General features: G+C 58.0%; 1 protein-coding gene across 4 annotated transcripts in view; it reads right to left on the reverse strand.

The window, feature by feature from the left end:
* Positions 1–14,781, reverse strand: part of SOGA1 (suppressor of glucose, autophagy associated 1) — an 89,607-nt gene that overhangs the window by 16,843 nt on the left and 57,983 nt on the right. For all 4 annotated transcript variants that reach the window (XM_044986232.1, XM_044986231.1, XM_044986230.1 and 1 more), the window contains 5 exons: positions 14,358–14,465; positions 10,986–11,153; positions 4,261–4,512; positions 3,319–3,375; positions 2,478–2,548 (listed from right to left, as the gene is read on the reverse strand). In XM_044986232.1, the coding sequence (XP_044842167.1) occupies positions 2,478–2,548; positions 3,319–3,375; positions 4,261–4,512; positions 10,986–11,153; positions 14,358–14,465 (656 nt within the window). The remainder of the gene's footprint in view (positions 1–2,477; positions 2,549–3,318; positions 3,376–4,260; positions 4,513–10,985; positions 11,154–14,357; positions 14,466–14,781) is intronic.

Raw genomic sequence — 14,781 nt, forward strand, 5'->3', positions numbered from 1 at the left:
TGAAAAAGGCTGGCTGCCTCCTCCAAGTGTCCAGTTCTGGGTGAAGCTGGGACCTGTCTTAACCTGAAAGCCTGACCTGGCCCCTCACTCTGCCAGCACTGTTCAGCCTGAGTCAGCGAAGAGACTGTTCTGGGTCAGGTTATGCCAGGCACAGCCTGCCTGGCCAGCCTGCCTTGAGTATCGTTTGGTTGTATAGGAGCTTGCTTTCAGGTGAATCTGCCACAGGCAGGTCCCTGGGAGAACATGCTCGGGACTGGGAGCATGGAGCAACGGCATGTTTGGGGGAGTGCTGGTTGAATGCGGGCTGGAAGCAGGGCAAAGCAGGGGTCAGGGGGGTCATAAGCCAAATCCTACAAGTCTGTTTGCAAGGGCTGGCCGCAAACCCACCCTATGCATTCATCTTTGGGTTCAAACCTGAGCATCTGTTCCAGACGCACTCAAACCCTGCCAGTCCTCGCCCCCCTGGCAGTCCTGCCCCACTCACACACCTCTGCAGGCTCTGAGAGCACCCAGGGAGCAGAACGTGCACCACTCCCCTGCACAGCAAAAACAGCAATGATTCCTCCCACCCTGCAGCCAGGTCCTTGTGTGAACAGTGAGCCCCCCCGCCAAATCCCTCCCACAGTAACACCCTGGAGTTCCCTAGCAGCAAAGGATTCTGGGGCATCTCCCAGCCCCTGCCCAATAACGGTGCTTTATGCTCATGTTCCTTGTGGAGGAGAAGCCGAGTTCACCTCTCTACCCCAGGACACCAGTGTTCCCTCTAAGCTGCGCTGCTGCCCAAGAGTCAATCAAGTGCCGCGCACATCGCGTGTGTTCATGTGCCCCTCCCCCCACTGCTCTGCAGCTGCATTGCTCCTGCCCTCTGCCTTCGAGCCCCTGGCCAGCTGCTCCCAGGACCCTCCTGCTTGCTGTGCACAGCAGGGGAGTGCAGGGTTGGGATGCTGATTTCAGGGTGTCCCTCTCCCCCATGCCCATGTAACCCATCTCCACAGAGCAGGGATAGGGAGACAGGGCTCAGGAGCAGGACGGAGCTGCTGCGGTCTGAGTTCTGGTGAGTGCCTCTCTGCTTAAAGGGACAACGCACAGCCTCTCATACACTTCCCCAGCAGCTTGCGCGCGCACACACGCATGCACGCTCGTGCTCTCTCTCTCTCTCTCTCTCTCTCTCTCTCTGACTAGGGCCCTACCAAATTCACAATCCATTTTGGTCAATGTCACAGTCAGAGGATTTTAAAAATTGTAAATTTCATTTCAGTTATTTAAATCTGAAATTTCATGGTGTTGTAATCGTAGGGATCCTGACCCAAAAAGGAGTGTGGGGGGGGGGGGGGGGAGGAGGGAGGGGGGACTGCAAGGTTATTGTAGGGGGGATTATGGAACTGCTACCCTTACTTCTGCACTGCTGCTGATGGCAGTGGTGCTGCCTTCAGAGCTGGGCGCCCAGCCACTCTCTGGCTACCCAGCTCTGAAGTCAGTGCAGAAGTAAGGGTGGCAATAGCACAACCCCCCCACCCCCCCTAAAATAACCTTGCAACCCCCCTGCAACTCCCTTTTGGGTCAGGACCCCCAATTTAAGAAACACTGGTCTCCCCCTGTAAAATCTGTACAGTATAGGGTAAAAGCACATAAAAGACTAGATTTTGCGGTGGGAGATCAAATTTCACAGTCAATTACACATTTTTCATGGCCACAAATTTGGTAGGGCCCTATCTTTCACACACACAGTCTCTGTCTGTCTGTCTCTCTCTCTCACACACACACACACACACACACACTCTCTCTCTGTCTCTGTCTCTGTCACACACACCTCCCAACACATACTTGTGTTGTTATTATTGTTACTTCTTGGTACTTCCTGCAATGCACATATATTCTCTGTAGTTTTATTCTTTCAAAGTGTTGTTATTTTAGTTTTTTGACTGGTCTGTGCATTTCATAATTTTATTTCTCTCTTATGCTTAAATTTAATTCTTTGAGTAGTGAGTTCTAAAATTCTCAACCTGTCCTGGCTGGAGTAATTATCCCCACGGTAACTTTTTAAAAATATATATTATAGCTGGGTTTTTGGTTTCTACTAGTGGCGCCCACCCACACATTAACTTGATATTGGTGCACTTAACAAAATTCATTCCACACAGGGATGGAAAAAATTGGAGGGAACATTGCAGGGCACCATTCTAGGGGTTGGAGCTGCAGCCTCCCCCCAGAGTCTGTAGGGGGAAGCAGGTCCCCAGCACAAGCCCACTGAGATAGATGTGAAGGCCATCAGATACTGAGGAGGTGAGCTGGGGGGGTCCTGGCAATGGGACACCTGTAAGGAGGGCTGTGAGCCCATCAGCCTACGTTCACCAACCAGTTGCAGACCTGGGCTGAGGCTCCTGCACTCACCCCCCCACCCTTCAGCTTCTTCCCACCCCCCAGGAGGAGTGAGCAGTGCTGGGCTGCCCTGTACCAATTGGGGGTGTGTGTCTCACCTTTTTAAACTGGCTCCCTTGGGGTCTGTTTCAGAAACGGTCTCTTTGTCGGTGATCTTTTCGTTGAGCGTCTAGAACGACACAGGAGGAAGCGCTGACATTCGCTGGCACACGATCTGGACTTGGGAATGGTACGTCAGGCCAGGGTACTCTAAACCGAGGAGCTGCACTGGCAACTTCCCAGGAGCAAAGGAGCTACACCTCACCTGTATCCAAGTGACAGTACAGCTCATCTGGCAGCCAGGACGCCTGGGTTCCATTCCCGGCCTCATTGAGCCAGAACTTTTCACCTTGAGAGCCTAAAGTTAGGAACCTAAATCTGCAGGAGAGAGACATACAGCCCCCATGGCGCCAGGCAGAGCTGCCAGCGCTCGGCAAGCCTGGATCTAAAGCCACGTATTCAGGGCTCTAACTGTAGGGCCCTATGTTTGAACCTGCCCATCATCTTAATGCCACATTAACCTGCCTGGTAACAATGGCCCCCCTCTGAGATCTCAGGGTGCCAAGGGTTACATAAACGCCACACCCAGTGAGGGTCCAGTCACAATCCAAGGGAGCGGATTGGTCAGACTGAGTGCTCTGGGGCAGGGACTGGCATGTTGGTGTCTGGCACAGAGGGGCCCCACCACAGCTGTGTGCGGGGCATGACTGTAACACAGGTGACGAGTCCCAGCATGCAGTGCTGCACCCCAATCCAAGGCAAGGGGGCTGGGCTTCTCCTCTCAGAAGGCAGCTGCTCCGCCTTCCCAAGGATCCAGGCCCATGCCCAGCTCACTCCCTGGGAAGCAGCTGGCGACCCCCCATTCCTCAACAGTCAGGGCACAGCTGTTCTCCTGCTCACCTCTTTCCAGTTGCTGCCCTGCTTCTCCATGGCCCACCGGTCGGCTCCCCTCTGCAGCTGGGAATCACACAGAAAAGGAACCAGTCACTTGACAAGGCCTCGTTAGAGCAGCTGCTGCCTGCAGGCAGCGACGGCTGAACTGAGGCTCAGCAGCGTGATGGCTTTCCCATGGCCCAGAGCACTCTCGGCCAGCGGCCAGGAACGTACTGGACTCCTCAGGCTCAGGGCAGGACCAGGGCTGGGCTGGGCTGCAGGAACATGGCTGGGCTGGGGAGCTTACAGGACTGCTGCATGGGGAGTGGGAGATCTAAGGACTGGGGCAGGCCCGCAATGGGGGGATGGTGAGCCAAAGGCAGAGGGGACGAGTTCCACCCTGGGGATCAGACAAACCTGCTAGCAGAGTGCAGGGCCTGCGTTCACCCAGTCACCACAAAACGTGAGCCATTGCCCGCGGGAGAAGGGGCTTCTGAGAGCAGTTTGGGGCGATGTGTGAATGTGTATTCCTGTGAGCGTGTTCCTATGAGTGTGCACTACGCAAGTGTCATGTGAGCATGTGCAAAAGCGTGCCGGGACCAGTTGCGTGGGAGCATGCATGGCAGTGGGTGTACATGCGTACGCTCATGCGAGCATGTGCTTGTGTGTTAATGGGAGCAGAGAGCACTGGCGTGAGAGGTTGGGTGTATCCGTGCATTCACACAAATCCCTGTGAGCTGCAAGCACCTTTGTGAGAGTGAGCCCAGCTACTCGTACATGCATGCACATGAGAGGATGCTCCTGGGAGCATCTCTAAGCACCAGCTCACATGCATATGCGTATATGTGTACACATGCAGGAGCAATGCTCCCATGAGCGTCTCTGTGAGTGAGAGCTCAGGCGCGCGTGCATGTACACACGTGGGAATGCACACTCCAGTGAGCAGAACGCGCGCGGGTACGCCCCCACCTGGTTGATTTTGTTCTGCAGTTCTTTCACTTGCTGCTCTGCCTGCTGCTGCTCGTCCTTGAACCTGTCCAGCAGCTCCAGCTTCTCCTGGTTCCAGTTCTTCTCACTGATCTGCAGCTGCTTGGTGAGGTCCATGACCGCGCTGTAGGACTCGGCCAGGAGGTGCTGGTGTTCCTCTCGCTCCCTCTTCAGAGCCACTTTCCAGTCCGATGGGGCTCGCTCTGGGACCCCTTTCCCAACCTTTGACTCCAGCTGTAGGGAATCCAGGGGAGAGATCAGAGCGCAGACACACCTGCTTCCAGCGGATTATTACAGCTTGCCAACCACCAGCCCTTGCTAACACTGGGCTGGATCAGGGGGCTATCGCTGAGTCAGCTTTCCAGAGCCTCTCCCGGCATGTCCTCCTGGAGCTGCTGTGCCCACAAGGGGACAGTCTCTTTATTAAAGGAACAGGAGGGCAGCTGCAGCCAGGGTCATGCAGAAGGGACGCACGAAGCTGAACATGCAAGCTCAGGTGCTAGCAGCCTGTGACCGGGTGGCTCTTGGAGGGCTGGCTGGGAGGGAGAACACAGCTCAGAGGCATGGGCATGAGCAGGGGGCATTACAGATCTTTACAGCAGATCACTGGCTGGGACCTCATGGACGGTGCTGGTTCTCAAAGCCACGAGCCAAATCCCAGCTGGGCAGTGACTGCACAGGGACAAACACTCCCCAGGTAGGACCCTCAGCCTCCAGCATCCCAGGGTTAGTTAGCCCCAATTTTTCAGGAAAGGTACCATTAGATCTTCAGCTTGCCTCTGTCTCATTATCTAGTCATACCATGCTCCCTGTGGCAGTGTCTGAGCCCCTCTCTGGGCACACACCAGGAATGGGCAAAAGAAACCAGGGCTTAGCCCTTTCCAGTGCTGCATGAGGAATGGGCCCAGAACCCGGCACAGGGGTTTCAAGGTACAACCTGAATGGGACTGGGATCACGTGGTGCCTGCACAATACAGTACAGAGGCCAGGCAGTGAGAGCAGTGCTCAGCAGACAGGCTGGCTAACACCCCACAGCTGGGAGAGGGACAGCACTCAGGCTGAGAGCAGGAGGCTGCCCGCTTCCAGCGCAGCAGGGAGACTCCTGGCTGGCCTCAGCCTGGACACAGATGAGCTGCACTCTGAAAGGAAGGGGCCACACTGGGAGAAGGCAGGGCTAAGGCGGGCTATGGGAAATCCTAGAGCCCAAAGCCAGCCCATGCCTGTGCCCTGGAGGGAGCAAGCATGGGATGCGATACCCAGGATCTCCCAGAGACCTGGTGAACACCCCCTCTGCAGAAGTGGCCCCAAACCCTGAGGCCAGCTCACGAGCAGGTGTGAATCCATGTGTGTCTCATCCTGGGCTCAGCAGCTCAGACAGCTCACAAGGGGCTTAAGCACGTGATGGCTTGAGAGGCAGATTGAAGCCACTGACAGCTGCTCAGAAAGAGCATCAGCAAGAGATGCTGCTACTGCCAGGAACATCGGCTCGGCAATACGGGCTGGGGCACCGCTAGGGGGCTAACCCCTCGAGCAGTGTCCAGCGCCTTGGGAGGTAGCACCGAACAACAGCTGGCCATTTTGGGGTGTAAACCAAACTCGGTTCTCAGTTAGTTCCTCATGGATCTGCCTTGCAAAAGGGAGATGAGGACCCAGGAAAAGCAATCAGAGAAGAGAACAGAGCTCAGGGCATCTGAGGGCAGGTTTGACACAGACCCCAGTGAGGTGGACAAGGCAATACCATTACAGAACATGGCAGGGTCCAGCTAGCAGGCAGCCAGGGCAGGGCTCAAGTCCTCTGGCAAACAACAGCTCAGACAGCAGAGTGGGAAATGATTATTCTAAGCTTGACGATAAATGGGTCTGGATGCTGCGCGGATGCATAAAGCCAAGCCAGTGCAATGACACTATGGGATACTAGAGTCTGGAGGAAAGCCTAAGAATGATACCACTGGAGCATGGGGCTGGCAAATGGTTTATTATTCATGACTTCATTAGGGCCCAGTGCGTCTCTGAGCAGGCCCTGACAATCACATTATGCTAGTATCACACTGACACGGCCCCAGCCCCAGACAGCTCAGCGTTTCAGTGTGATGGGGATGAAACCAACCAGTAGCCTCGGGACATTTCCAAAGCAGTAAGAGTTAGATGACGGGACAGAAAAGGTGCCCTGGTGTCAGAGTGGCCAAAGGAACACAGCTAGCTTATCAGACACCAGCTTGGAGTGGGCGGGAACCATTGAGCAGTGGAGTAGCCAGGACTGCAGTGAGACAGATCTCAATGGCCAGGGAGTGCCAGAAAACTCAGGGCCCACAGGCTGAGAAGCAGGAATGCAAAACTGCCTTTGTATTTGGGCACGTGATGCTGCACAATTACCCCAGTGTGCAAACAGCTGTGGTAACCGTGCACTCAAATGCACATGTAGCTCTCAACACCTAAACCTGGATTTTAATACATTACCACAGGCACCTTTGTTACAACCGTAGAGGCTTAAAAACAGAGAACGAGCGCGTGCCTAATGGCTAGCGCCGAGAGCGGGGCTCGAGAACTGACTGCGACATTGGAGGCATGTCACACTCTCTCTGGGCCTCCATTTCCCCTCCACAGAACGGGGTAACATGGAGCTTCCCCCAGGGCAAGGCAGGGTGGTGGTGGTGGTTTGCAGGGTGCATCGAAGAGGCAAGGTGCCATGGGCCATGCTGGGTGCTACATTCATATCGAAGCTGCTCCCAGGGCTGAGCTTGGCCTCTCTCCATTTACAGAACTGACTGTTTTACTAGTAACAGTGCCGCGGGAAGCCGTTCCATTTTCTGGCACAGGCGCCCGCGTGGGGCCCATCGCATGCTCGGGAGGGGACAGAAAGGCACCCGGGAAACAGCTGCAGTTCCGAGATGGGGAACGTTATAGCTGCAGCCTCTCTGGCCCTGCTGCTGGATGGCAGGTCTGGCAGAAGGTCTCCCAGCTTCGCCCACTGTGTTTGCCTAATGGCCTAACTGTTCTCCTTCCCCCGGCCTGCAAATCACCAGCACACACAGCCTGCTCAGCTGGAGAGGGTCTCTGACACTCCAGGCTGGCTGCAATTCCGCTGACTGCGCCTCACAATGCCCCCCACAACAGAGGGCGCCCCTTTCCCAACAGGGTTAACCACCATTAGAAACAAGCTCGGCTCCCCGGCTACTGATATCCCCAAAGGTGCCTGGTGTGACCCTAAGGTTGCCAACTTTCTACTCGCACAAAACCAAACACCCTTGCACTGCCCCTCCTCTGAGATCCCGCCCCCGCTCACTCCATCCCCCCTCCCTCTGTCACTCGCTCTCCCAACCCTCACTCACTCGCTCATTTTCACTGGGCTGGAGTGGGGGCTCCAGCTGGGGGTGCAGGCTCTGGTGTGGAACCGGGGATGAGGGATTTGGGGTGCAGGAGGGGGGTCCAGACTGGGGGGGTTCAGAGTGCGGGAGGGGGCTCTGGGCGGGTGCAGACTCTGTGATGGGGCTGGGGATGAAGAGTTTGGAGTGCAGGAGGGTGCTCTGGGCTGGGACTGAGGGGTTCAGAGGGCGGGAGGGGGACCATGCTTGGCAGGGGCATGGGGGAGAGGGGGAGGGCTCCAGCTGGGGGTGCAGGCTCTAGGGTGGGCCCAGGGATGAGGGATTTGAGGTGCAGGAGGGTGCTCTGGGCTGGGATTGAGGGGTTTGGAGGGCAGGAAGGAGATGTAGGCTGGGGCAGGGGGGTTGGGCGTGGGAGAGGGTCAGGGGTGCAGGATCCAGGCAGTGCTTACCTCAAGCAGCTCCTGGAAGCAGCGGCATGTCCTCCCTCTGGCTCCTATGCGGAGGTGCGACCAGGAGGCTCTGCATGCTACTCCATCAGCAAGCACTGCCCCTGCAGCTCCCATTGGCCGTGGTTCCCAGCCAATGGGAGCTGCAGAGCGGTCGCTTGGGGCAGGGGCAGCGTGCAGAGTCCCCTGGCTGCCCTACATATAGGAGCTGGAGAGGGCACGTGCCACTGCTTTTGGGAGCCACATAAAGCCATGGCAAGCAGGGAGCCTGCCTTAGCCCCACTGCGCCACTGACTGGACTTTTAACGTCCCAGTCAGCACCGCCACCAGGGTCCCTTTTCAACCAGACATTCAGGTTTAGAACCGGACACCTGGCAACCCTATGTGACCCATGGGACCCACACAGCGCCCCCAAGGGAAGGTCTTGTCAACACGCTGGCTCCAGCTCCCAAGCTCAGGTGCAGTTGCAGCACCTGGCCATGAAAAGGTTCCCCAAATGAATCTGTCGAGTAACACAGTCTCCTGAAGCCTGGGCATTGTGATCATCCAGCCTTTATTGTGTCCGGTCATTGGAGCCAATGAGGCCATAAATCCAGGCTTCATTTACACTAGTTTGGGTTCTGCTGATCTCAGCACTAAGCTTTGAGCTGCACGCAAGCCTGGCATGGCTCTGAGCACACGACAGCTTGGAGATGAATATTTGTATGCCAGAGACATCGACCCTGCACGGCTAAGGGACTGCACGTTCACCGATTCTGGGAAAGCCCACAGAGTGGACATGTACTGGGCGAGTATTTCCAGGCTTTAGGAAAACGGGCTGATTGCCAGATGAATTGGCTTTGCAAGGCTAGCATAATGGACTCTTGATGTTAGATGGGCCAGGAATGTCACTGGAATCTGCTCGCCTTAAAGTGCAGATCTGCTCAGAAACAGCCCTTCCCGCTGCAGTGTGTGGATCAGAGTCCGAGCCACTGTTCTTAAGGACTAAAATCAGTCTGTGCTCCTGGCAGCCCTGCCCAGCCAGCACAGCTGACAAAGAAGGGTCTGGAGTCTGCTCACTCGCTCCCACTCAGCAACCCCTGTGCTAATGCCTGCTGACTAGTGGGGCCATGCAGGGCAAAGTTAGCTACAAAGCCTTTATTAGTGGTTTCCTATGCATAGGAAAAAGCCCAGCTTGATTCTCTGATCCCAGGCTGATTCACCAGGTCGGGCTGTTTCCTTCTACTTGTGACACACATGAGATGGAGTCCCTAAGATAAATACTGAGCCTCCTGGTTGAAAAGGTGACCCTAGTGTCACAGATGTGGTGGTGTCTGCCTGAGTCTGCAGAAAGCCTGACAAAAGAACTCAGAGATGGGAGCTGGTCCATGCAGCTCCATGAGTGTTAACCTACAGTCTAATGATGGCAACGCTGTTGACTATTTCACTGCCAATCAGCACTCAAGGAATTTCTGAAAACTGCCGACCAATCCACCGCAAGCGGCACCTCATTTTGGCATCACACGTGGGTGTAGCATGGATTATGGGCGGAGTTTGGCGGGTACCACCTCTTACTATCTCCCAAAATGAGTGATTGTCAGAAGTGAGGACTTGCAGCTGCACCTGCTCAGTCTCAGGACAGCCTACGAGCACAGCAGGGCCACCTGATGGACTATTCCACCTGACTGGCTGAGGAGGTCACCAGGCCTGCTCTTACACCCAACAGCAAGGACTGAATGATCTCTGGGTGCTCATCACACATGGCTGCAGCTGCTCTCTCTCTGGTGCCTGCCCTGCTCTTAGCCTTGCTCCAGCCCTGATCCTGGCTTGTTCCCAGCATTGTTCCTGGCTTGCCCAGTCTGTTCCCTACTTGCCTACTGGCTTCCTGACTCTGGTGCCTGAGTCCTGCTCCAACCACTAGGCTTGGCGGCCCACATCCCAGTTCATGACAGTGGTGCTGGAAAGCTATCCTGTTCAGCCAGGGTCCCTGCTGAGCACCCTCAAAGCTCACTGCACGTGCAGCCAGCTTCTGTCCAGGGGTGGCTCTAGGTTTTTGGCCGCCCCAAGCAGTCATGCCCGGGAGGCGCCCCCGAGCCGCAGGAGAAGCGGACCTCCCGCAGGCATGACTGCAGAGGGTCCACTGGTCGCGCGGCTTGGCTGGACCTCCCGCAGCTGCGGGCAGTTCACAGGTCCGGCGGCTCCGGTTGAGCTGCCGCAGTCATGCCTGCGGGAGGTCCAGCCGAGCCGCGGGACCAGCGAACCGTCCGCAGTCATGCCTGCGGGAGGTCCACTGGAGCCGCCGGCCGAGCGTCCCCTCTGCAGTCATGCCTGCGGCAGGTCCGCTGCTCCCGGGGCTCCGGTGGACCTCCCGCAGGCATGACTGCGGCAGGTCCGCCGGCCCAGCCTGCCGCCCCCCCGGGAAAGGGCCGCCCCAGGCAGGTGCTTGCCCCGCTGGGCTCTGGAGCCAGCCCTGCTTCTGTCTGGGATCTCTCCAGCCAGGATACTCCTCCCACCTGCTCTGGGTCCCCAGCCCAGCAATCCCTGCAAGGAAAATAATGGGCATCATTTACTCCAACAATTGGATTCTCAGTGTCAGCTCTGTTGCTATAGAAACTCCCTCAGCAGAGGCAGAGATTGCTAATTAAGATTCCCACAATGCACTGCTTTCATCCTCTGCCCCAGCCCAGTTTATCAGCCTGCAGACATCTCCTGCAGCTCCCAGACCCTCTGATATTAGACAAGCACCAGGAAGTGTGCTCTGCCCTGCTGGGCTCTGAGCACACGCTGCCATCGCATTCAAAGCCCTGCTGAGCAGGTCTGCTGGGGCCATCCTGCTGTCCTGGAAGGAGGGTCATCCCAAAGCAGGGATTTTAGGGTGATGGAGGAAGGAAGCCAAAGGAGGAAAATGCCCACCCCACCCCCCACCTCCAAGAGTCCAGTGCGTGTCTGCTGCTCTTACCTGGGCGATGTGGCACTTGAGCTCAGTCCGCTCTACCTCCCAGGCAGCCTTGGCCTTGGCAAATTGCAGCTGCAGCTCATTCATGCCCCGCCTCTCCTCACGCAGCTCTGTGCACAGCTCCTTCAGGATCACCTTCATGTCTGCCAGGGTCTTGACGTACTCATTGGGCTGCCGGGCAGGGGAAGGAAGAAAGGCGTGAGCCTGGGCAGCTGTTCACAGACATCTGCAAGGGGGGAGTAGCAGTGGGCGCAGGGCTCCGCGGGCCCCGTGTCTGTCTATACCAGGCAACGAGGACAGGAAGAGGCAGCTCTGCAGGCACCAGGGCTCTGGTCTAGGCTGTGCTGCCTCCTCCCGTGGATTGAGTTTCAAGAATGTGCCTTGCCCTACAGCCAGTTCAGCAGCACTGGAGCCAGCTGGGCTGTCCAGCCCCTACCCCAGGGACCTGGGGGAGGAAGGTTCACTCCAGTCCAGCACTCTAGCGAGGGGCAGTAGAAGCACCCTGCAATACACATCGGATTCCTGTCATGGTCATCAAACCTCCTGCAGAACCCCCCTGCTGAGACTGATGATCCCATAGGGGGAAGGGACACAGAAGTAACCCTGAGGCCCTCCATGCCAGTAGGCTGCAGAGTTGGGAGGGCAGAGCACAGGACTGGGAGACTGCTCCAAAAATCCCCTCCACCCCAGTCCCCATCATACAAAGGGGAGAAGGACCCTGGCCAGCTGCTGGAGGGCTGGGAGACTCCTTGCTGTGTGCAGCAGGCCAGTGTTCCTCCATCCATGCCGGGCCCAGGCAGTCAGGTTGGAGAACCAGCAAATGTCAGGCAGGGGCGGCTCTAGGAATTTGGCCGCCCCAAGCAGGGCGGCATGCTGCAGGGAGCGCGCTGCCGGTCCCGCGGCTCCGGGGGACCTCTTGCAGACGTGCCTGAGGAGGGTGCGCTGGGAGGGCGGCAGGCGGCTCCGGCAGACCTTCCACAGTCATGCCTGTGGGAGGTCCACCCAAGCCACGGGACCAGCGAACCCTCCGCAGTCATGCCTGCGGGAGGTCCGCTGGTCCCGCAGCTCCGGTGGACCTCCCACAGGCATGACTGCGGAAGGTCCGCCGGAACCGCCTGCTGCCCTGCCGGCAAAATGCCGCCCCAAGCGTGCGCTTGGCGCGCTGGGGTCTGGAGCCAGCCCTGATGCTAGGGCAGAAAACGGCTGCAGCCCCTGCCCCGTTCACTGGGCTCTAACCCTCCATCCCACCGGCCTGCGAAGCTGTCAGGCTGCAGAGGAGTCCTGGGGAATGCCTAGGGGCTCCCTCGGCAGCACTGCCCGCCTCCAGGGAGCTGTCCTCTCCCCTTCGCCTGGCACCAGTTTGGAGAACATGACTCAGCTCAGCAGAAGCTCAGTGTTCCACCACCATCTGCTCTCTCTGCCCATTGGCTTCCGCCCGCTGCCCCGCCCCTGCTGGAGCAGTTCCGGGGCAGAAGGCTGGGAAACAGTGCACGGACCCCTCCTAGCCACCCTGGGGTCAGACAGCTTGTGCACATGCCCTGCACTCAGCATGTAGAGGCTACCCCCTCCCTGGCCTTTGAGGAGGGTGAGAGGCCATTCCCCCAACCCCACAGGCTGAAGCAGGGCCAGCTCTAGGCACCAGCATTCCAAGCATGTGTTGGGGCAGCACTTTTCAAGGGGTGGCATTTTGGCCCTTTGGGGACAGCACTTTTCAGGGGACAGCACTCTGGCTTTTTTTTTTTTTTGTTTTGGTTTGGTTTGGTTTGGTTGCTTGGGGCAGCAAAAAACTTGGAGCCAGCTCTGGGCTGAAGGACCCCAGGAAGCTGCAGCAGGCGCCTGTTCCTGCAGAACTTGGTCCTGTCCACTGAGCTCACCCAGCTGCCGCGGTCTCAGGAAGGTCAAGCCTGCCCGGTGGCTGGGAGGCCAGTCTCCATGTGAGAGTGCTGAGAAGGTGCAGTCCCAGGGCCTCTCCCAGCACCCCTGGTCGTCCCTGACCCCAGGCCCTCCTGGGTCCCTGGAGGATCAGAGAAGAGGAGGAATGTCTGCAGAACAAGGGCAGAGGGGCACGCAGGCTGGCACGCTCCACGGAGGCTCCCAGCAGAACCTCACACGCTGAAGTGGGGGGAGGAGGGTGTCTCTTCATTGGCACTTCCGCTGTGAGATCTTGGGCTAGCGCTGTGGGCAGGGCAGCCAGGTGTGCAGCCCCAGGGATGGGAAGTTCAGGCTCCTTTGTACTGCCAGCTACACCCAGACGCTGTGTTTTTCATAGTAAGGAGGCAGGCTTCAAAGGCACCTTGTTCTCAGCAGACAGAGCAGCAGGAAGCCGGAGCCCACAGGACACAGCGGCTCTGCCACAAACTAGGCCTGGAGTTTGCTGGTCAGGCCCAGCCCCTTGCTCTACATGACACAGAAAGCGTAATGGCCTGGTGCAGAGACTCCGGCCGGCCAGAGCTTACCCCACAGCCAGCTACCATGTTTGCCTGCTATGGGATATCCTGCTGGCAGGGGGAGCTGGTGACAGATGCCCAGCACTGCAGTGTCGCTCAGAGCCCAGCCTGGAAGCTGCATGCAGGCTCCCTCCCCATCCAGCTTCTGCCTTACAAGGGCTAAGCACAGACATCTGGATGGCTGCTGCTCTCCAATGTAAACATGGACCCGTGCCCATAGGCCTGAGCTGGGCCAGGCTCAGAGACAGCCCCACTCAGCCTCAACCCCGCCCCCCCCCATGAACGCCTCTCCACAGCCCCCAGCAGTGGGTGATGTTTCCAGTACAGACCTGCCCACCCCTGCACAGGATCTGCAGCCCCGATCTCTGAGGAACACCCACCTACCTACCAGCACTGGGAGCCACATTACCTCGGCTCGTCTGCGCGGCATTAACACTTTCCGATCAATCCCCAATGCCTACAAATAGCATGAGTGGTCTGCACTGTAGCTCTGGCCCTGGTTCCCAGCACACACCAGGGCCCCTGGCCTCACTGCCCAGATGGCAGAGTCTGACCGGGCCGCCGGTGCTGGGCTTGGGGTGCAGCACACCAGCCCACAGTCCTTCCTGCCAGCCCAGGAGAGGGGCCAGAATGGCACGACTGAGGGGCTGCCGCAGAAGACACACACAGGGCCCCGGGCTGCCTGAACTCCCATGGGCACAGCACCCTCCTACCCCAGCCTGGCTCCGCACAGCCTCCTGGTCCTGGGTGCTCTCGGCTCTCAGGAAATGAGAACTGAGTGGGAAAGGGATGGGGGATGTCAGGCACCAGCCTGTGCCCAGGGAACCAGGCTGAACCCAGAGACTACAGAGCACTTGCCCCACCACCACCGCTCCAAGCTCAGCGCATGGGCGCTTGCTGCAGCAGGTGTGCCAGGGTCCCAGCTCACCGTGTTCTGGGTCCAGATGTCTCCGGCACACGTCTTGTTATCGGCCTGCTGCTGTGGGGTGAGCTCCTCCTCCTCGATCAGCAGGCACAGCTCTTTCATGCTGTTCACCTGGAAACACGACCAGATACAATGAGGGGAGGTAGCTCGGTCCCCCTCAGCCTCCAGCCACGGGCAGACAAGGGGCTCCTGGCCCAGGGGAGTGGGGGGAAGGGGCCCTGGGGCAGTGAGAAGCTGGCACCCAAGGTTGCCTGTACCCAGCAGAGCCCAGGGATAGGAGGTGACTGTGAGCTGGGAAGGAGGGCCACCAGGAGAGCTGTGTGTGATACCCAGGACTAGAGTAACGGAGGAGCTGCACACGTAGACTGAGGGCCTTCAGCAGAGCTGTGGGGTGGGGGTGATCTGGTCTCAGCACCTCCCCAGCTCG

The sequence above is a fragment of the Mauremys mutica genome, chromosome 13, assembly GCF_020497125.1.
Source record: "Mauremys mutica isolate MM-2020 ecotype Southern chromosome 13, ASM2049712v1, whole genome shotgun sequence".
Classification (NCBI taxonomy): Eukaryota; Metazoa; Chordata; order Testudines; family Geoemydidae; genus Mauremys; species Mauremys mutica.